General features: G+C 46.0%; 1 protein-coding gene across 8 annotated transcripts in view; it reads right to left on the reverse strand.

Annotated features, from left to right (window-relative positions):
* Positions 1-22,184, reverse strand: part of LOC110515873 (dmX-like protein 2) — a 105,232-nt gene that overhangs the window by 70,855 nt on the left and 12,193 nt on the right. For all 8 annotated transcript variants that reach the window (XM_036964146.1, XM_036964142.1, XM_036964144.1 and 5 more), the window contains exons 2-9: positions 11,950-12,075; positions 11,207-11,278; positions 9,024-9,102; positions 8,473-8,617; positions 3,994-4,060; positions 3,571-3,743; positions 3,123-3,294; positions 1,672-1,852 (exon numbers count right to left, since the gene is read on the reverse strand). In XM_036964146.1, the coding sequence (XP_036820041.1) occupies positions 1,672-1,852; positions 3,123-3,294; positions 3,571-3,743; positions 3,994-4,060; positions 8,473-8,617; positions 9,024-9,102; positions 11,207-11,278; positions 11,950-12,075 (1,015 nt within the window). The remainder of the gene's footprint in view (positions 1-1,671; positions 1,853-3,122; positions 3,295-3,570; positions 3,744-3,993; positions 4,061-8,472; positions 8,618-9,023; positions 9,103-11,206; positions 11,279-11,949; positions 12,076-22,184) is intronic.

Raw genomic sequence — 22,184 nt, forward strand, 5'->3', positions numbered from 1 at the left:
AAAGCCTACCATCAGTAACACAGTACGCCGCCAGGGACTCAAATCCTGCAGTGCCAGACGTGTCCCCCTGCTTAAGCCAGTACATGTCCAGGCCCGTCTGAAGTTTGCTAGAGAGCATTTGGATGATCCAGAAGAAGATTGGGAGAATGTCATATGGTCAGATGAAACCAAAATAACTTTTTGGTAAAAACTCAACTCGTCGTGTTTGGAGGACGAAGAATGCTGAGTTGCATCCAAAGAACACCATACCTACTGTGAAGCATGGGGGTGGAAACATCATGCTTTGGGGCTGTTTTTCTGCAAAGGGACCAGGACGACTGATCCGTGTAAAGGAAAGAATGAATGGGGCCATGTATCGTGAGATTTTGAGTGAAAACCTCCTTCCATCAGCAAGGGCATTGAAGATGAAACGTGGCTGGGTCTTTCAGCATGACAATGATCCCAAACACACCGCCCGGGCAACGGAGGAGTGACTTCGTAAGAAGCATTTCAAGGTCCTGGAGTGGCCTAGCCAGTCTCCAGATCTCAACCCCATATAAAATCTTTGGAGGGAGTTGAAAGTCCGTGTTGCCCAGCAACAGCCCCAAAACATCACTGCTCTAGAGGAGATCTGCATGGAGGAATGGGCCAAAATACTAGCAACAGTGTGTGAAAACCTTGTGAAGACTTACAGAAAACGTTTGACCAACAAAGGGTATATAACAAAGTATTGAGATAACCTTTTGTTATTGACCAAATACTTATTTTCCACAATAATTTGCAAATAAATTCATTAAAAATTCTACAATGTGATTTTCTGGATTTTTTTTTCTCATTTTGTCTGGCATAGTTGAAGTGTACCTATGAGGAAAATTACAGGCCTATCATCTTTTTAAGTAGGAGAACTTGCACAATTGGTGGCTGACTAAATACTATTTTGCCCCACTGTAGGACTTGTTTTACTGTGGATATAGATACTTTTGTACCTGTTTCCTCCAGCATCTTCACAAGGTCCTTTGCTGTTGTTCTGGGATTGATTTGCACTTTTCGCACCAAAGTACGTTCATCTCTAGGAGACAGAACGCGTCTCCTTCCTGAGCTGGATTGATGGCTGCGTGGTCCCATGGTGTTTATACTTACGTACTATTGTTTGTACAGATGAACGCGTTTCCTTCAGGTGTTTGGAAATTGCTCCCAAGGATGAACCAGACTTGTAGATGTCTACAATTTGTTTTCTGAGGTCTTGGCTGATTTCTTTTGATTTTCCCATGATGTCAAGCAAAGTTGCACTGAGTTTGAAGGTACACCTCCAATTGACTCAAATTATGTCAATTAGCCTATCAGAAGCTTCTAAAGCCATGACATCATTTTCTGGAATTCTCCAAGTTGTTTAAAGGCACAGTCGACTAAATGTATGTAAACTTCTGACCCACTGGAGTTGTGATACAGTGAATTATAAGTGAAATAATCTGTCTGTAAACAATTGTTGGAAAAATGACTTGTGTCATGCACAAAGTAGATATCCTAACCGACTTGCCAAAACTGTAGTTTGTTAACAAGAAATGTGTGGAGTGGTTGAAAAACGAGTTTTAATGACCCCAACCTAAGTGTATGTAAACTTCGGACTTGTGTGTAAGTGTATATGTATGTCTGATGCAGTGTGTGTGTGTGATGTGTGTGTGGGCTACGTACCCGTGGCAGGGTTGATGCTGGCAGAGATGTGGAAATGACAGAGAGCGTTAGCGTGGTGAGAGATGTGGCGGTGTGTGTGTGTCTCGTGGGTCCCCATCTGAGACGGCAGCAACTCAGTGTGAGACACCAGAGCAGACGACCTACGACGACCACGACGCAGGTGCTTCAGGTGGCTCATCGACTGGACAATGAGAGGACAGGCACGGGGAGGACCAATGACAGGGCAGGAGGTGGGACAGGAAGAGAGAAGAGAAGCATCATGTTATTGACGCCCTTCATACTGTTAGGTTCTAAACAAACAGAGTACAAACTCAAAGGAATCACTAGGAAAACCTCAAGTTTACTCCGCCACTGGGTCAAACAGCTGCAAAGACAAAGACTTGTTTACCAAGCACATATATTTATACCCTCCTGCTAGGAGGAGTCAGCTCCTTGACATCTAGACCGGTAATCCATCTCTGTTGCTAGTCAGGAACATAATTGGTTCCTCTTATTGTTGTAGTCATTGTGTGTAATAGGACTGTTCCTTGTCACCTCATCTGACCTCGGGTCAAATTCCTCCCTCCTCCACGGCTGTCCTACCTTATCAGTGACTGAAACCAGACTGTTACCCTTTGCCTCCCTCCATAGGATCCATGAGATTTAACAATAACATGTTAGACAGAATGTACATTTCCTGCCTCCCCATCTTGTCTCACTCAGTAACTTTCCATACACCTAGTTCTTATCCACCTTCCACTGACCCCCACATATACATTCATTATACACGTAAAGTCATCAATAAGTTCTCGTATGCTAACATGAATAAGTAGATTTCAAGCTCAAATCCAACAATATCAATCTGTTCTACATCTCTGTGCCTTTTTAAAATGACTAACTAATAAAGTGTACATTCAAAATAACAACCACAAAGTTTGTTTGAAGGACACATTTTGTGTGTGTGCATGTGTTTGCGGGTGTGTATGTGTGTGCATTTGCGGGGGTGTGTGTGTATGTGAGTGTGCGCATGTGTGTGCGTGTGTGTGCATGTGTGCGCGTGTGTGCGCGTGTGTGTGCGTGTGTGCGCGTGTGTGTGCATGTGTGCGCGTGTGTGTGCGTGTGTGCGCGTGTGTGTGCATGTGTGCGCATGTGTGTGTGTGCATGCGTGTGTGTGACTTTACGGGTGTGTGTGTGCATGTGTGTGTGTGTGCATGTCTGTGCGTGTGTGTGCTCGTGCGTGTGTGTGTGTGTGTGTGCATGCGTGTGCGTGTGTGTGTGCGCGCGCGCGTGTGCGTGCGTGAGTTTAGTGTGTGTGTGTGTGCATGTCTGTGCATGTGTGTGAGTTTACGTGTGTGTGTGTGTGTGTGTGTGTGTGAGTTTACGTGTGTGTGTGTGTGTGTGTGCGTGCGTGTGCATGTGTGTGTGTGTGCATGTGTGTGCTTGTGCATGTGTGTGTACTGTGTTGTCTTTACCTCCAGGGCGTGCTGTATCTTGTCCTTGCCCCCCAGGCCTGGCAGGCTGGAGCTGTATGTGTTCTCAGTGATCTGACCACCCAGGATACTGTCCTCTGGCAGCACCGTCTCAGACCACAACCTACACACACCGTCCTCACACGACGTCAACAACACATTACACACACTACCCCTGGAGAGCAGAGGCAGGGGGAGCAAGAGGGAGAATGAGAGAGACACACAGAACATCATTTTACATTGATGATTGACAGTTTAGTAAAGCCCAAAATCTTTCCATTAGTATGGGATTGAGACATTCAGAAACATAAAGCTGAATCTATACAACAGATTAGAATTTACAATCAGCTTGACTTATGTTTTTTCTCCATTTAAAATGTGGGGGTGTGTGTGTGCATTTGTGTGTTTGGTCCTTTGTGTGTGTGTTTTGTGTGTGTGTGCGTGTTCTGACTTGGGCATGTATTTGCTGGTCTTCCTCCAGGACAGGCCGGTGACAGAGCGGGGGTGGGCCAGGTATATGAAGGAGAAGTGGACCTGAGGGCCTTTCTTATCTGGGAGGTCTGGGAGCACCACAGCAGAGCGCCACCCAGTGGTGGGGTACCACACCTTCAACAGACAGTCATCCTGGACAGGGAAACACACAGGTGAGACAGACTCACAATGGTTAGTGCAGTACCAAGCACAATAGTTAGTGCAGTACCAAGCACAATGGCTACACTTGATCCTGAATAAGCTATCACAAAGTCCAGATGGCACATTACTATGTGTTTATTACTCTACAGGTGTTACAGGAGAAAACATTTATGACATGATTGGGATATTGACAGTATATGGAAACAAGGTATGGCCTGTAAAAGCTTTCGAGTGAGTGTACCTTGCCGGCTGTTGCAAAGTATTCCCCATCAGGAGACCACTTGGTGATGTGAACAGACATTGCAGTCCTGGAGAGAGGGGGAGATAGAGAGAGAGAGAGAGAGAGACACAGACAGACAGACAGACAGACAGACAGACAGACAGACAGACAGACAGACAGACAGACAGACAGACAGACAGACAGACAGACAGACAGACAGACAGACAGACAGACAGACAGGGAGAGAGAGATAGACAGAGAGATGAAGAAGAAGTGAAGAAGTGAAGAATTGTAAATTGTAAATAAAACCCATATTTATGCTTATTTATTTTATCTTGTGTCCTTTAACCATTTGTACATTGTTAAAACACTGTATATATATATATAATATGACATTTGGATTGTCTTTATTGTTTTGAAACTTCTGTATGTGTAATGTTTACTGTTAATTGTTATTGTTTATTTCACTTTATATATTATCTACCTCACTTGCTTTGGCAATGTTAACACGTTTCCCATGCCAATAAAGCCCGTTGAATTGAATTGAGAGACAGAGAGAGAGACAGAGAGATATACAGAGAGATAGACAGAGAGACAGAGAGAGAGACAGAGAGATATACAGAGAGATATACAGAGAGATATACAGAGAGATATACAGAGAGATAGAGAGAGATAGACAGAGAGATAGACAGAGAGATAGACAGAGAGATAGACAGAGAGAGAGACAGAGAGATAGAGAGAGAGAGACAGAGAGATAGACAGAGAGATAGACAGAGAGAGAGACAGAGAGAGAGACAGAGAGAGAGACAGAGAGAGAGACAGACAGAGAGACAGAGAGATAGAGAGAGAGAGACAGAGAGATAGACAGAGAGATAGACAGAGAGAGAGACAGAGAGAGAGACAGAGAGAGAGACAGAGAGAGAGACAGACAGAGAGACAGAGAGAGAGACAGAGAGATAGACAGAGAGAGAGACAGAGAGATAGACAGAGAGATAGAAAGAGAGATAGAAAGAGAGATAGAGAGCAACAGTTCAGCTGCTTTCACTTCTCTATGGGAAACTCAGTAAAACAGCAAACACCACTCACTTCTTCCACAACATAATGTTTACAGTTTTTACCTCAAAAAGGTGCTTCCCCATTTTACACTTTTTCAATACATGACTTGATTTAATATTGAAAGTTTGTTTATGTACAATTCCAAAATGTTATGTTTTATTGATGGTAATGAAAAACACTGTCTCTGGTGCTGCTCCAGAATCTCTCATTAGTGTTCAACTGGGTTGAGATCTGGAGACTGAGACGGCCATGGACTATGGTTTACATCGTTATCATGCTCATCAAACCATTCAGTGACCAAACCATTCAGTGACCAAACCATTCAGTGACCAAACCATTCAGTGACCAAACCATTCAGTGACCACTCGTGCTCTGTGGATGGGGGCATTGTCATCCTATGGGTCATAGCCATGGTAGCCAAAATAATGTCCCGCCCAGCATTTTTATACATGACCCTAAGCATGATGGGATGTTAATTGCTTAATTAACTCAGGAACCACACCTGTGTGGAAGCACCTGCTTTCAATTGACTTTGTATCCCTCATTTTCTCAGGTGTTTGTTTTATTTTGACAGTTACCTGTACATTTGAATGACAATGAGAGTTAAACGGATAAAGACAGTGAACAGTTGTAGATCACTAGGAGAGGAGAGTACAGAGAACACCAACCACAGACTAGGAGCTCTGACCGGGTGCTTTCAGTAGACTGACTGACTGACATGACGTGTTGGGAAACCCTTTCACTCTCACTTCCCCATTCCAGGACAGTCACACACCAACATGCTGAGTCAGTATCAGCTGCTTATCGCTGTTTATGTGTCAAACACCTCCCTGTTTTAAAAGGTACTCAGTTAAATGACGTTGCCAGGCGCAGTCAGTGCAGAAATGTACCCATTATGCCGTTTACGTTCTGCATCTACATCATTTCACTGAGTCTACCTTTAAAGCTGCAATATGGCACTTTTTGGATAAGTCCGCTAAATTAACATAGAAATATGAGTTAAAGATATGTCATTCTCATTGAAAGCAAGTCTAAAAAACGGTAGACCTGTTCTATATGCTTCCTGTGCTTAACTTTTGTTTTTGCGTATTTTACTTTTGGTTCTGTACACCAGCTTCAAACAGCTCTTTGGTTATGTAAAATATATTTTACAGCTGTTTAGATGGTACAATGACTCTACACTATACTTGCTTGTTTTGTCACAAACTGAATTTAGGCAAACTATTAGAATTTTAGCGACCAGGAAATGGCAGAGGGATTTCTGCATTTACCCACTATACTGTTTACTTTCTACATCTAACTCGTGTTGCTGACTACCTTTAAAGAGGTCTAACGGTCTACAGGCCTGATATGTCAACTACGTCATGTTGCTGACTACCTTTAAAGAGGTCTAACGGTCTACAGGCCTGATATGTCAACTACGTCATGTTGCTGACTACCTTTAAAGAGGTCTAACGGTCTACAGGCCTGATATGTCAACTACGTCATGTTGCTGACTACCTTTAAAGAGGTCTAACGGTCTACAGGCCTGATATGTCCACTACGTCATGTTGCTGAGACTACCTTTAAAGAGGTCTAACGGTCTACAGGCCTGATATGTCAACTACGTCATGTTGCTGACTACCTTTAAAGAGGTCTAACGGTCTACAGGCCTGATATGTCTACAGGCCTGATATGTCAACTACGTCATGTTGCTGACTACCTTTAAAGAGGTCTAACGGTCTACAGGCCTGATATGTCAACTACGTCATGTTGCTGACTACCTTTAAAGAGGTCTAACTGTCTACAGGCCTGATATGTCTACAGGCCTGATATGTCAACTACGTCATGTTGCTGACTACCTTTAAAGAGGTCTAACGGTCTACAGGCCTGATATGTCTACAGGCCTGATATGTCAACTACGTCATGTTGCTGACTACCTTTAAAGAGGTCTAACGGTCTACAGGCCTGATATGTCAACTACGTCATGTTGCTGACTACCTTTAAAAAGGTCTTAACGGTCTACAGGCCTGATATGTCAACTACGTCATGTTGCTGACTACCTTTAAAGAGGTCTAACAGTCTACAGGCCTGATATGTCAACTACGTCATGTTGCTGACTACCTTTAAAAAGGTCTAACGGTCTACAGGCCTGATATGTCAACTACGTCATGTTGCTGACTACCTTTAAAGAGGTCTAACGGTCTACAGGCCTGATATGTCAACTACGTCATGTTGCTGACTACCTTTAAAGAGGTCTAACGGTCTACAGGCCTGATATGTCCACTACGTCATGTTGCTGACTACCTTTAAAGAGGTCTAACGGTCTACAGGCCTGATATGTCAACTACGTCATGTTGCTGACTACCTTTAAAGAGGTCTAACGGTCTACAGGCCTGATATGTCAACTACGTCATGTTGCTGACTACCTTTAAAGAGGTCTAACGGTCTACAGGCCTGATATGTCTACAGGCCTGATATGTCAACTACGTCATGTTGCTGACTACCTTTAAAGAGGTCTAACGGTCTACAGGCCTGATATGTCAACTACGTCATGTTGCTGACTACCTTTAAAGAGCTCTAACGGTCTACAGGCCTGATATGTCAACTACGTCATGTTGCTGACTACCTTTAAAGAGCTCTAACGGTCTACAGGCCTGATATGTCAACTACGTCATGTTGCTGACTACCTTTAAAGAGCTCTAACGGTCTACATGCCTGATATGTCCACTACGTCATGTTGCTGACTACCTTTAAAGAGGTCTAACGGTCTACAGGCCTGATATGTCTACAGGCCTGATATGTCAACTACGTCATGTTGCTGACTACCTTTAAAGAGGTCTAACGGTCTACAGGCCTGATATGTCTACAGGCCTGATATGTCAACTACGTCATGTTGCTGACTACCTTTAAAGAGGTCTAACGGTCTACAGGCCTGATATGTCAACTACGTCATGTTGCTGACTACCTTTAAAGAGCTCTAACGGTCTACAGGCCTGATATGTCTACAGGCCTGATATGTCAACTACGTCATGTTGCTGACTACCTTTAAAGAGCTCTAACGGTCTACAGGCCTGATATGTCAACTACGTCATGTTGCTGACTACCTTTAAAGAGGTCTAACGGTCTACAGGCCTGATATGTCTACAGGCCTGATATGTCAACTACGTCATGTTGCTGACTACCTTTAAAGAGGTCTAACGGTCTACAGGCCTGATATGTCAACTACGTCATGTTGCTGACTACCTTTAAAGAGCTCTAACGGTCTACAGGCCTGATATGTCTACAGGCCTGATATGTCAACTACGTCATGTTGCTGACTACCTTTAAAAAGGTCTAACGGTCTACAGGCCTGATATGTCAACTACGTCATGTTGCTGACTACCTTTAAAGAGGTCTAACGGTCTACAGGCCTGATGTTTACTAAACACTTGAAAAGCACCACACACAGCTCCTGTCACTCACTTGCACTGCCAAACACATTTCCAGTCATTGAGGGCAGGGTGAGGTTTGTCATCGGTCACGGGTCCATCCTCCTCCTCTATCAGTGTGTCTGCTGACGGAGGGGCCCACAGCTGCAGGTGCTCTGTAGCTGCCAGAATACGGTTCCCTACAGGACACATACACATGGTTAAACAGCTACATGGTTACCTGTTCCCCGCACATTGACTTGGTACCGGTACCCCCTTTATATTTAGTAAATATTTTCTTTACTCTTATTTTTCTTTAAACTGCATTGTTGGTTAAGGGCTTGTAAGTAAGAATGTCACGGTAAGGTCTACTACACCTGTTGTATTCTATAAACTGCATTGTTGGTTAAGGGCTTGTAAGTAAGAATGTCACGGTAAGGTCTACTACACCTGTTGTACTCTATAAACTGCATTGTTGGTTAAGGGCTTGTAAGTAAGAATGTCACGGTGAGGTCTACTATACATGTTGTATTCGCCGCATGTGACAGTTACAAACAGATAGTTACTGTACACACAGACACAGAGCAGTTAGTCAGGAGGCGTTACCTTGTGGGTCCCAGGCCAGGTTATAGGTGATAGCATTTAGGAAGAACTGTCCTGTCTTTCTCCACTGGTAGTTAAGCTGCTGTTAATGGCACAGACAGAAGGAGAGGGGGAATAGAGAGGTGTAGGGAGAGGGACACAGGAGGAGACAATATTCAGTGGAAAGAGAGAATGAGGGGAGAGATGGGAAGAAGAGAGTGAGAGCGGCGAGAGAGAGAGAGGGGGAGAGAGAGAGGGGCGAGAGAGAGAGAGAGAGAGAGAGGGGCCAGAGAGAGAGAGGGGCAAGAGAGTGAGAGTGGCAAGAGAGTGAGAGCGGCGAGAGAGGCGAGAGGGGCGAGAGAGAGAGAGAGAGAGGCGAGAGAGAGAGAGAGAGGCGAGAGAGAGAGGCGAGAGAGAGAGGCGAGAGAGAGAGGCGAGAGAGAGAGAGGCGAGAGAGAGAGGCGAGAGAGAGGCGAGAGAGAGAGGCGAGAGAGAGAGAGAGGCGAGAGAGAGAGAGAGGCGAGAGAGAGAGGCGAGAGAGAGAGAGAGAGGCGAGAGAGAGAGAGAGAGGCGAGAGAGAGAGAGAGAGGCGAGAGAGAGGCGAGAGAGAGGCGAGAGAGAGAGAGAGAGGCGAGAGAGAGACGAGAGAGAGAGAGGCGAGAGAGAGAGAGAGGCGAGAGAGAGAGACAGAGAGAGAGGCGAGCGAGAGAGAGAGGCGAGAGAGAGAGAGAGGCGAGAGAGAGAGAGAGGCGAGAGAGAGACGAGAGAGAGAGAGGCGAGAGAGAGAGAGAGAGAGGCGAGAGAGAGAGAGACGAGAGAGAGAGAGACGAGAGAGAGAGAGAGAGAGAGGCGAGAGAGGCGAGAGAGAGAGAGAGAGAGGCGAGAGAGGCGAGAGAGAGAGACGAGAGAGAGAGAGAGAGGCGAGAGAGGCGAGAGAGGCGAGAGAGAGAGAGAGGCGAGAGAGAGAGAGAGGCGAGAGAGAGAGAGAGGCGAGAGAGAGAGAGAGGCGAGAGAGAGAGAGAGGCGAGAGAGAGAGAGAGGCGAGAGAGAGAGGCGAGAGAGAGAGAGGCGAGAGAGAGACGAGAGAGAGAGAGGCGAGAGAGAGAGAGAGAGAGGCGAGAGAGAGAGAGACGAGAGAGAGAGGCGAGAGAGAGAGAGAGAGGTGAGCGAGAGAGAGGGGCAAGAGAGAGAGAGAGGCGAGAGAGAGAGAGGCGAGAGAGAGAGGAGAGCGAGAGGGGCGAGAGAGAGAGGGGCGAGAGAGAGAGAGGCGAGAGAGAGAGGCGAGAGAGAGAGGCGAGAGAGAGAGAGAGGCGAGAGAGAGAGAGAGGCGAGAGAGAGAGAGAGGCGAGAGAGAGAGGCGAGAGAGAGAGAGAGGCGAGAGAGAGAGAGAGGCGAGAGAGAGAGAGAGGCGAGAGAGAGAGAGAGAGGCGAGAGAGAGAGAGAGGCGAGAGAGAGAGAGAGAGAGAGAGGCGAGAGAGAGAGAGAGAGAGAGGCGAGAGAGAGAGAGAGAGAGAGGCGAGAGAGAGAGAGAGAGAGGGGCGAGAGGGAGAGAGGCGAGAGAGAGGCGAGAGAGAGATAGTTATTCAACACATGCACAGACAGGCAACTATAATAAGCTACATGCTAAGGCACCAGCCACTGTTAATACTGGCATTTACAGCCACACACAACTCACACCTTGAACAGAATATTCAGGGTTGATAAAATCACACAGCAGAACAGTAATGAAGCAGTTTAAACACAGTGGAACTTTCAATGCAGCAATACACACACACACACTAGGCATGCTTTCTCTCACACGCGCACACACACACTAGGCATGCTCTCCCTCACACACACACACAAGGCATGCTCTCTCTCACACACACACACACACTAGGCATGCTCTCTCTCACACACACACACACTAGGCATGCTCTCTCTCTCACACACACACACACTAGGCATGCGCTCTCTCTCACATACACACACACACACACTAGGCATGCTCTCTCTCACACACACACACTAGGCATGCTCTCGCTCACACACACACACTAGGCATGCTCTCTCTCTCTCTCACACACACACACACACTAGGCATGCTCTCTCTCTCTCACACACACACTAGGCATGCTCTCTCTCACACACACACGCTAGGCATGCTCTCTCTCTCACACACACAAGGCAGTTTATTCAGCATAAAATGTCAGTGTCTCTCTGCTTACCTTGTGGCGTTTGTTTGGGTTGGTAGCGAATGGTTCAAAGATACACACTGTGTTCCCATAGGACGCAGCAATCTAAACAGAGTAATGTTCAATATACCAACATTAATCAGTCGGTTTACACACCAGGGTTAATGGTGCAGTCAAAGGAGAGGAGGGAGAGGAGAGGAGGGAGGAGAGAGGAGGGAGGAGAGAGGAGGGAGGAGAGGAGGGAGGAGGAGAGGAGTGAGGAGAGAGGAGGAGAGGAGGGAGGGGAGAGGAGGGAGGAGAGAGGAGGGGGGAGGAGGGAGGAGGGAGGAGAGAGGAGGGAGGAGGGAGGAGGGAGGAGAGGAGGAGAGGAGGAGGGAGGAGAGACGAGAGGAGGAGGGAGGAGAGAGGAGGAGGGAGGAGAGAGGAGGAGGGAGAGGAGGAGGGAGGAGAGAGGAGGGGAGGGAGGAGGAGAGGAGGAGGGAGGAGAGGAGGAGGGAGGAGGGAGGAGGGAGGAGAGGAGGAGGGAGGAGAGGAGGAGGGAGGAGAGGAGGAGGGAGGAGGGAGGAGGGAGGAGGGGAGGAGGGGAGGAGAGAGGAGGGAGGAGAGGAGGAGAGGAGGAGAGAGGAGGGAGGAGGGAGGAGAGAGGAGGAGACAGAACTCCTACAGGAGAGAGGAGGGGACAGGAGAGAGGAGGGGACAGAAGAGAGCAAGGAGAAGAGAACAGAACTGCATTTGTCATCACAACATTATTGTAACTACGTTACTGCGTGTCTTACCCTGCCCAGTTGGTGGGAGCACTCGACACAGCCCACCTGGATGTTGCCATTTTGAGCCCCAGGGATGATCTGAACACACTCAAAATCACTGGCCAAGATCACTATATCACAGCCTGAACCATAGGCCTGGGAGAGGGGAGACAGACACACAGACAGACAATTCAGTCAATCCAACAGAATGCAAGACAACAGCAGCCTGGTCCCACATCTGATTGTGCCATATTACCAATTGGCTGAGACAATTTTTTAAATGTTTTTAATTTAACCTTTATTTAACTAGGCAAGTCAGTTAAGAACAAATTATTATTTACAAAGACGGTCTACCCCGGCCAAACCTTAAACCGGACTACGCTGGGCCAATTGTGCGCCACCCTATGGGACTGGACCCTATGGGACCAATCACGGCCGGTTGTGATACAGCCTGGAATCGAACCAGGATCTGTAGTGATGCCTCTAGCACTGAGATGCAGTGCCTTAGACCACTGCACCACTCGGGAGCAATGACCAGTAGAGCTGAAAGGACAGCACAAACACATCTGGGACCAGGCTACATACACAGTCCACTCCTCCTGGTAGGTAAATATACCTACTGAGACTGTCTGGTGAACTGCACTGTAGGCAAACAGATCTGGGATCAGGCTACATACACAGTCCACTCCTCCTGGTAGGTAAATATACCTACTGAGACTGTCTGGTGAACTGCACTGTAGTCAAACAGATCTGGGATCAGGCTACATACACAGTCCACTCCTCCTGGTAGGTAAATATACCTACTGAGACTGTCTGGTGAACTGCACTGTAGTCAAACAGATCTGGGATCAGGGAATAGGGTGCCATGTGAGACGCATCCTAAGTCTCCATGTTTAATTCAGGCTAGTGGTTAGGTAATGATGAGTTATCTTAGAACAGGGCCATGTTTCCAGGTCTACACAGTCTAGTCAGCTGCTGGTTTGGGTTCTGGTTCCATGGAAAGGCGCAGCGTTGTTCACGTGAAAAGAGAGGTGTGTTGAGAAAGATTTCAGAGGATGTGAGACGTGAGAGGTGTTTAGAGGCTGAATAGAGGCTGAAGAGAGAGGTAGTAGATAGAGGAGGGAGAGAGGTTGTAGAGAGAGGGAGGAGAGAGGTTGTAGAGAGAGGAGGGAGAGAGGTTGTAGAGAGAGGGAGGAGAGAGGTTGTAGAGAGAGGAGGGAGAGAGGTTGTAGAGAGAGGAGGGAGAGAGGTTGTAGAGAGAGGGATGAGAGAGGTAGTAGAGAGAGGAGGGAGAGAGGTAGTAGAGAGAGGAGGGAGAGAGGTTGTAGAGAGAGGAGGGAGAGAGGTAGTAGAGAGAGGAGGGAGAGAGGTAGTAGAGAGAGGAGGGAGAGAGGTTGTAGAGAGAGGGAGGAGAGAGGAGGGAGAGATGTTGTAGAGAGAGAGGAGGAGGAGAGGTTGTAGAGAGAGGGAGAAGAGAGGAAGGAGAGAGAGAGGGAGGAGAGAGGAGGGAGGAGAGAGGAGGGAGAGAGAAAGGTTGTAGAGAGAGGAGGGAGAGAGGTTGTAGAGAGAGGAGGGAGAGAGGTTGTAGAGAGAGGGAGGAGAGAGGAATGAGAGGAGTTGTAGAGAGAGGAGGGAAAGAGAGAGGTTGTAGAGATAAGGAGGAGAGGAGGGAAAGAGAGGGAGGATAAAGGAGGGAGAGAGAGGTTGTAGAGAGGTTGTAGAGAGAGGGAGGAGAGAGAGGCTGAAGAGAGGGAGGAGAGAGGGAGAGAACGAGGTTGTAGAGAGAGGAGGGAAAGAGAGGGAGTAGAGAGAGGCTGAAGAGAGGGAGGAGAGAGAGGGAGGAGGGAGAATGTATGTGTGAGAGAAAGAAGAGAAGGAAAGTAGAGGGAGAAAGATAAAGACCAGAGAGAGAGAGAGTGGTTGAGGAGAGAGAGAGGGAGAGAGAGAGGGAGGGGAGAGAGAGAGAGAGAGAGAGGAGAGAGAGAGAGAGAGAGGGAGAGAGAGAGAGAGGAGAGAGAGAGAGAGGAGAGAGAGAGAGTGGTTGAGGAGAGAGAGAGGTTGAGGAGAGAGAGAGAGGGAGAGAGAGAGGGAGGGAGGGAGGGAGGAGAGAGAGAGAGAGAAAGAGAGAGAGAGAGAGAGTGGGAGAGAGAGAGGGAGGAGAGAGAGAGAGAGAGTGGTTGAGGAGAAAGAGGAAGTAAAGGAGAAGAGATAATGTGTGTGTAAGAGAGAGAGAAAAAAGAAGAGAGAGGGAAGGAGAGAGGAGCAGTCCTAGTTGAGGTATTGCTGCAACGGCTGAACATTACAGCTGGAATTAAAAGCAGTCACCGTCACGCACAGACTAGCCCTGCTCTACTCTCACACACACACACACACACACACACACACACACACACACACACACACACACACACACACACACACACACACACACACACACACACACACACGAGGAGAGATGAGGTGTGCATGACTGAGAGACCACTCTGTTCTGTACCTGTACAAAGTAACGTTGGTGTGTGTGTGTGTGTGTGTCATCGATCTACATGAACCTGATACAACAGAAACAACCGCTCAGCTCATCACGTCTGTCCAAGCACCTCTCACCTCGCCTCTGCCTGCCTGTCTGCCTTTTGACAAGAGCCTTCAAAGGCCATTTGGTATGCAGCCTATAGCAGCCTATATTCCCTCACAAAGCCAGTGTTTAGGTGGTCGAACATAAACCTGCCTCACACATAGCTGACTGCACTGTCAGACCAGTCAGAGTTGGCAACACGACAAGCCCCAGGCATCAGGGACAATGCAGTGAATGGAAGGAGTATGAATGAGGTCTGTTATATGTAACATGAGAAGAGATGTTGGCTGAAGACTGAACACATTTCATCAGGTTAATATTCATATAATAGAGACAGGAAGACTGAGTTCACAATACTAGCCCACACACACACACACAGAGACAAACACACACCACACAGACAGACAAACACCAATCAAATACAGACACACACAAACACACACACAGACAAACACCACGCAAATACAGACACACAAACACACACCACGCAAACACAGACACACACACAATTACACACCAAGCAAATACAGACACACCAAGCAAATACAGACACACCACGCAAATACACACACACAAAGAAAACACTATACGCAGACACACACAAGCATGCACAGACACACACACAAGATACACACAGACCATACACAGCTGTCACCTACAGAACAACCCAGTCAGGTAGGTCCCCTCACGTTTACTACCCGAGTGCCTTTAACATGTCATTGATGTAGGTATGTACCATTGACAGTAGTTGGATTGACCCTCTGTTGGATGTGAAGATGTTAAAGGATGGTTGAATAATGGAGGATCTGTCTGGCTCCATCTTGGAGAGTCACCTAGTTAACCCTGACCAGGGCTCTAGGCTGCCCTTCTTCACAAGCAGTACGTGAGCACCTAAGTTGAAAAATGTAGGCGCACACAAATAAATGTAGGCGCACAATGAAAAATATTTGAGACATTAAAGCTAGAATCTTACATTTTCTAGGCGCACTGGTCCTCTTAAATATATATTTCAGGTCACACAGTAAAATGAATAGGCGCAGATGTGAGTAAAATGCTTGTACTGTAGAGCCCTGCTGTGTGTGGGGGTGGGTGGGCGTGCTCACAGGCATCCCAAATGTCAGTGATTCTTCCCATGACTAACTCAATCATGCCAGCATATCAGTGTACCACTACAGATAGGCTTTACATGAACTAAACCCTCTCCTTTCACACACATTATGGCAGTCTGTGTCCCAAATGGCATCCTATACCCTTTATAGTACACTACTTTAGACCAGGGACAAAAACTGTAGAAAACAACACTAGGGTGGGTGGGTGGGTAGGTGTGTGTGTGTGTGTGTGTAAAATGTGGCGACAGACAACGTGACAGGGAAGATTTTGATTTACTGGACCCATATGCATTGGGTGTATAACCCACTGGGCGTTCACCCACGGTGCTCACAATGACACTGGGCGTTCACCCGGGGTGCTCACAATGACACTGGGCGTTCACCCACGGTGCTCACAATGACACTGGGCGTTCACCCACGGTGCTCACAATGACACTGGGCGTTCACCCACGGTGAATTATGGTAATTATGGTAATGGCAATTCATCCATCTTATTAATAGAACATGCAACTCATGTAATGAGGCAGCCAATAAAATGTAATTTTCAAACATTTGACAAAATGCAATTTGCGGGAAAACACCATTCTAAACAGAGCACCTGGGAAAACACCATTCTAAACAGAGCACCTGGGAAAACACCATTCTAAACAGAGCACCTGGGAAAACACCATTCTAAACAGAGCACCTGGGAAAACACCATTCTAAACAGAGTACCTGGGAAAACACCATTCTAAACAGAGTACCTGGGAAAACACCATTCTAAACAGAGTACCTGGGAAAACACCATTCTAAACAGAGCACCTGGGAAAACACCATTCTAAACAGAGCACCTGGGAAAACACCATTCTAAACAGAGTACCTGGGAAAACACCATTCTAAACAGAGCACCTGGGAAAACACCATTCTAAACAGAGCACCTGGGAAAACACCATTCTATGGGTTGCTAATATGATTACAATTGTGCCTTTGGTTTTTGGACAATGAAAGAAAGTTGATATGAAAACCAATAGAACAGGAGAGAAATGGCATAGTGGTGGGTCCAATAGGGAAGTAAATGGAAATTTGCAAACATGATATAATTACTCCTGTCTATACAGAAATAAATCAAATCACTCAAAATACATCCCCAGAAAGCGTGACTTAGCCACAGAGGAATCAAGGATCATTAGCTTCTTTTAAAAAATTGCTGTGGATTGTTTCACATCACAAGCTAGTAGGCCCGCAATTTGGGCAGCGCGCTTGGCAACAGGCCCAGCTGATTACTGAGTCGCGGCTGTCAGTAACACACATCTAAAATAAGTGTGAATATAATGTGTCGAGTGTAACGTTTTATGTTGAGACAAGAAGGGGAGGGATGTGTGGTGAAGATATAGGCCAGTCTCTCTCCAGAATGGCTCAGCCGACACCTGCAAATTCCTGCGCATTCATTGTTTCATTGTGTGAATTGTTTGCACTTAGATATTTATCATCAATTCCACATTACATACATTACCACATTACATATGTCACCAGTAGTAAATGTTCCTTTAATCCCTGTCATTTCATTACATTCATTTATGTTCATGTATTTATTAACTACAATAATTCACCATTCTCACAGTGAAAAGGTTGTTCCAGAATTCACAACCTGCTATACTTGTCAGTAACAGGTTTTGGTTTATTTCATAACCATCATACATTGTTTAATTGTTATTGGTTTGGAGTGTTCCATTTGAGCAATGAGCATGTGTCTAGTTTCTCTGTCCTGATAATGTTGAGGGGGAGCGGGTGTGCCTGGGCACTCATAGAAGTACCAGGCCTGCTGAGGCTGGTGATCTCTCATTAGTTGACTTAATAAAAATGATAAACATTAAAAGTCACGATTAACCACACAACAATCATCGAGAAAGGAAAACGTTATTATTGAGAAATGCGCATATGAAAATCATAACTGGCACGCAGAACAGTAGAAATGGTAGGATAGATTGTAGCTTGCCCGAACTTCAAATTCACAAGCCGCCTATGAAGTCTTCATGAAATAATTGCCTCCATGTTTCCATGGTAGGATTTTGCCTATAGGCTACTTTGAAACAAGGTGAGACGTGCTTCATAATATGAAATAAATCATTGTTGTTTCAAACAATGAAGTACGTTTTCAAAATGCATAGTGCCTCCAGCTGACATTGTACAGTGGTGGGTGACGCGCTGACAGCCTGTTTCCTGCACTTGAATGGGAGGCGCACTTCAGTTACCAGTTGAGAAATAAAAATAGTAGCTCTTTAAATCGTGCACCAAATGTATTTTTAACACGTGATTGCAATTGTTGCGCAATGAATGGGCTTGTGAAAGCACTCGTTTTACTCCAGCAACAAGCAGCTGAGGATTGTGTGCATGACCAGATCCCATGGGCCTCTGGTCAAAAGTAGTGCACTATATAGGGAATAGGGTGCCATTGTGGACACCATCAGACACTGAGCCACCAGCCCTCAGGGATGGAACCCAATGGAACACAATAGTAGTCGTTAGGCCTATGCTTTCAGCTGTAGTAGTATAGGCCAATGCATTCAGCTGTAGTAGTATAGGCCAATGCATTCAGCTGTAGTAGTATAGGCCAATGCATTCAGCTGTAGTAGTATAGGCCAATGCATTCAGCTGTAGTAGTATAGGCCAATGCATTCAGCTGTAGTAGTATAGGCCAATGCATTCAGCTGTAGTAGTATAGGCCAATGCATTCAGCTGTAGTAGTATAGGCCAATGCATTCAGCTGTAGTAGTATAGGCCAATGCATTCAGCTGTAGTAGTATAGGCCAATGCATTCAGCTGTAGTAGTATAGGCCAATGCTTTCAGCTGTAGTAGTATAGGCCAATGCATTCATCATTTTGTGTAAGATGGAGTTGTATTATTTTAAACAATATAAAACATACACGTACAAATGACAACATCACACAAAGATCAACTGCATCACACCTGCTCAGACCCACCTGCTCAGACCCACCTGCTCACACCCACCTGCTCAGACCCACCTGCTCAGACCCACCTGCTCAGACCCACCTGCTCAGACCCACCTGCTCAGACCCACCTGCTCAGACCCACCTGCTCAGACCCACCTGCTCAGACCCACCTGCTCACACCCACCTGCTCAGACCCACCTGCTCAGACCCACCTGCTTAGACCCACCTGCTTAGACCCACCTGCTCAGACCCACCTGCTCAGACCCACCTGCTCAGACCCACCTGCTCAGACCCACCTGCTCAGACCCACCTGCTCAGACCCACCTGCTCAGACCCACCTGCTCAGACACACCTGCTCAGACCCACCTGCTCAGACCCACCAGCTCAGACCCACCTGCTCAGACCCACCTGCTCACACCCACCTGCTCAGACCCACCTGCTCAGACCCACCTGCTCAGACCCACCTGCTCAGACCCACCTGCTTAGACCCACCTGCTCAGACCCACCTGCTCAGACCCACCTGCTCAGACCCACCTGCTCACACCCCCAATTCCAGCGTCTGTATCTCTCCACCACATGGCATCAAAATGCACCATTTTGTAAGGCCAATGCATTCGTAAAGCAAATGTCTCATGTGGCTGTTATAAAGTCTTTATGAATGTGCCTACAATAAACTGTTACCATGTTTTCCATGTTATGCTAGTCTATGTCCCAAAGCCAGTAGCCTCTAGCTTAGGTTCCATTCCCATGGTTGTTTCACCACATACTATAAGCAGCTGCTGAGCGCCAACCATGTGTGTGTGAGAGTGACATGAAAGTGTTCAGTATTTTCCCTCTCGAGCAAGTTTCAAACAGAGGCCAACATTATGTACCACAAGCAGCTGCTGTGAGCAATGATGAGGTTCTCATATCTCTCAAAATACAATCAGGGGAAACCGTTTGGAAAGAAAATGGCTATTGTACAGTTCTGAAAGTTCTCAACTTGATTGAGCAAACAGTACAGCCGATCTTATTGACACCAGCGGAGAGCATCGGCCATATCCCCGGTGAGTGGGAATATTCACTCTTTATCAGTGTTGGGTCAGTCAGTGCCACATCGAAGTCAGTTTTTGGACATAATGTCCTCCTCCAGGTTAGATGTCATATTGTAGGTTATTTGGGTCTCCCTTCTCGTAGGCCTATTATATGGATGAGACAACGTTGTTTTTATTGATCTGATTTGTCAGTCAGCCGAGTATTCTACCCTGTAATGTCAGTCATATTAAAAAAAGATGACCCTAATGTCTCCAGTAATATAACGTTTAGTACAACTGCATGAAATGTGTTTATAAAAAGGCAACATTTTTCCCGTGCAAAGAAAGAACAAATGTATCTGATACAGCCTAAAGCCCACTGAACGGTCTATTTTGTGAAAAGAGTTATATTATTAGCCTAAATGATGACTATCTAATCTACTCATCACACTATGAATAATAGGCTTCTTTACAAAAGTCTGCAAATGTGATGCATGGAATGCTTTATCATTAAAGGAGAATTTTTTAGGTTAAAATTTGCTTCCCAAACTTTAAACTTGTGTACCGCATATAGCACCGACCTCCAGGGCACTAACCTCCGCTCCCCTTCCTGCATTTCAACACATTTTTGCCATGGTGCAGAGAGAAACATTTACAGTTTTTATAATGCTATTCAACACATTTTGTCATGAGGCTTACAGAAAATATTGCAGTTTTAAAGCTAATTTCCTGGAGGCCCAAGATATCACCCATTGGACACAGTGAAACCGACCTAATAACACACCCGGAGACTGTACCACTACAGGTACTGTAGCCTCCCCATATAACTACAGTATGTGATGTACTACCGTCTCTGACAGGGGGTCTGGCGCTTTGTGGCGCAGCAGCTTGTGAACAGCTTACCCTGACACTGCAGGGGTTACTGGTTCAAATCCTGCTTAGGCTGTTCCCTCTCGTCAGCTCTGAGATGCTGCAGCTCAGTGTGTGTAGTGACTTCACTGTTAGACTAGCTGTGTGTAGGATAGTATCAGATAGACTTCACTGTTAGGCTAGCTGTGTGTAGGCTAGTATCAGATAGACTTCACTGTTAGACTATCTGTGTGTAGGCTAGTATCAGATATACTTCACTGTTAAGCTAGCTGTGTGTAGGATAGTATCAGATATACTTCACTGTTAAGCTAGCTGTGTGTAGGATAGTATCAGATAGACTTCACTGTTAGACTATCTGTGTGTAGGATAGTATCAGATAGACTTCACTGTTAGACTAGCTGTGTGTAGGCTAGTATCAGATATACTTCACTGTTAAGCTAGCTGTGTGTAGGATAGTATCAGATATACTTCACTGTTAAGCTAGCTGTGTGTAGGATAGTATCAAATAGACTTCACTGTTAAGCTAGCTGTGTGTAGGCTAGTATCAGATATACTTCACTGTTAAGCTAGCTGTGTGTAGGATAGTATCAAATAGACTTGCTGTGTGTAGGATAGTATCAGATAGACTTCACTGTTAAGCTAGCTGTGTGTAGGCTAGTATCAGATAGACTTCACTGTTAAGCTAGTTGTGTGTAGGCTAGTATCAGATAGACTTCACTGTTAGACTAGCTGTGTGTAGGCTAGTATCAGATAGACTTCACTGTTAAGCTAGTTGTGTGTAGGATAGTATCAGATAGACTTCACTGTTAAGCTAGTTGTGTGTGGGCTAGTATCAGATAGACTTCACTGTTAAGCTAGTTGTGTGTAGGCTAGTATCAGATAGACTTCACTGTTAAGCTAGTTGTGTGTAGGCTAGTATCAGATAGACTTCACTGTTAAGCTAGTTGTGTGTAGGCTAGTATCAGATAGACTTCACTGTTAGACTAACTGTGTGTAAGATAGTATCAGATAGACTTCACTGTTAGACTATCTGTGTGTAGGATAGTATCAGATAGGCTTCACTGTTAGACTAGCTGTGTGTAGGCTAGTATCAGATAGACTTCACTGTTAAGCTAGATGTGTGTAGGATAGTATCAGATAGATTAGCTGTGTGTAGGGTAGTATCAGATAGACTTCACTGTTAAGCAAGCTGTGTGTAGGCTAGTATCAGATAGACTTCACTGTTAAGCTAGCTGTGTGTAGGATAGTATCAGATAGACTTGCTGTGTGTAGGATAGTATCAGATAGACTTCACTGTTAGACTAACTGTGTGTAAGATAGTATCAGATAGACTTCACTGTTAAGCTAGCTGTGTGTAGGATAGTATCAGATAGACTTCACTGTTAGACTAACTGTGTGTAAGATAGTATCAGATAGACCACTGTTAGACTAGCTGTGTGTAGGCTAGTATCAGATAGACTTCACTGTTAGACTAGCTGTGTGTAGGCTAGTATCAGATAGACTTCACTGTTAGACTAGCTGTGTGTAAGATAGTATCAGATAGACTTCACTGTTAAGCTAGCTGTGTGTAGGCTAGTATCAGATAGACTTCACTGTTAAGCTAGCTGTGTGTAGGCTAGTATCAGATAGACTTCACTGTTAAGCTAGCTGTGTGTAGGCTAGTATCAGATAGACTTCACTGTTAAGCTAGCTGTGTGTAGGATAGTATCAGATAGACTTCACTGTTAAGCTAGCTGTGTGTAGGATAGTTTCAGATAGACTTCACTGTTA

Source organism: Oncorhynchus mykiss, chromosome 26 (assembly GCF_013265735.2).
Source record: "Oncorhynchus mykiss isolate Arlee chromosome 26, USDA_OmykA_1.1, whole genome shotgun sequence".
Classification (NCBI taxonomy): domain Eukaryota; kingdom Metazoa; phylum Chordata; class Actinopteri; order Salmoniformes; family Salmonidae; genus Oncorhynchus; species Oncorhynchus mykiss.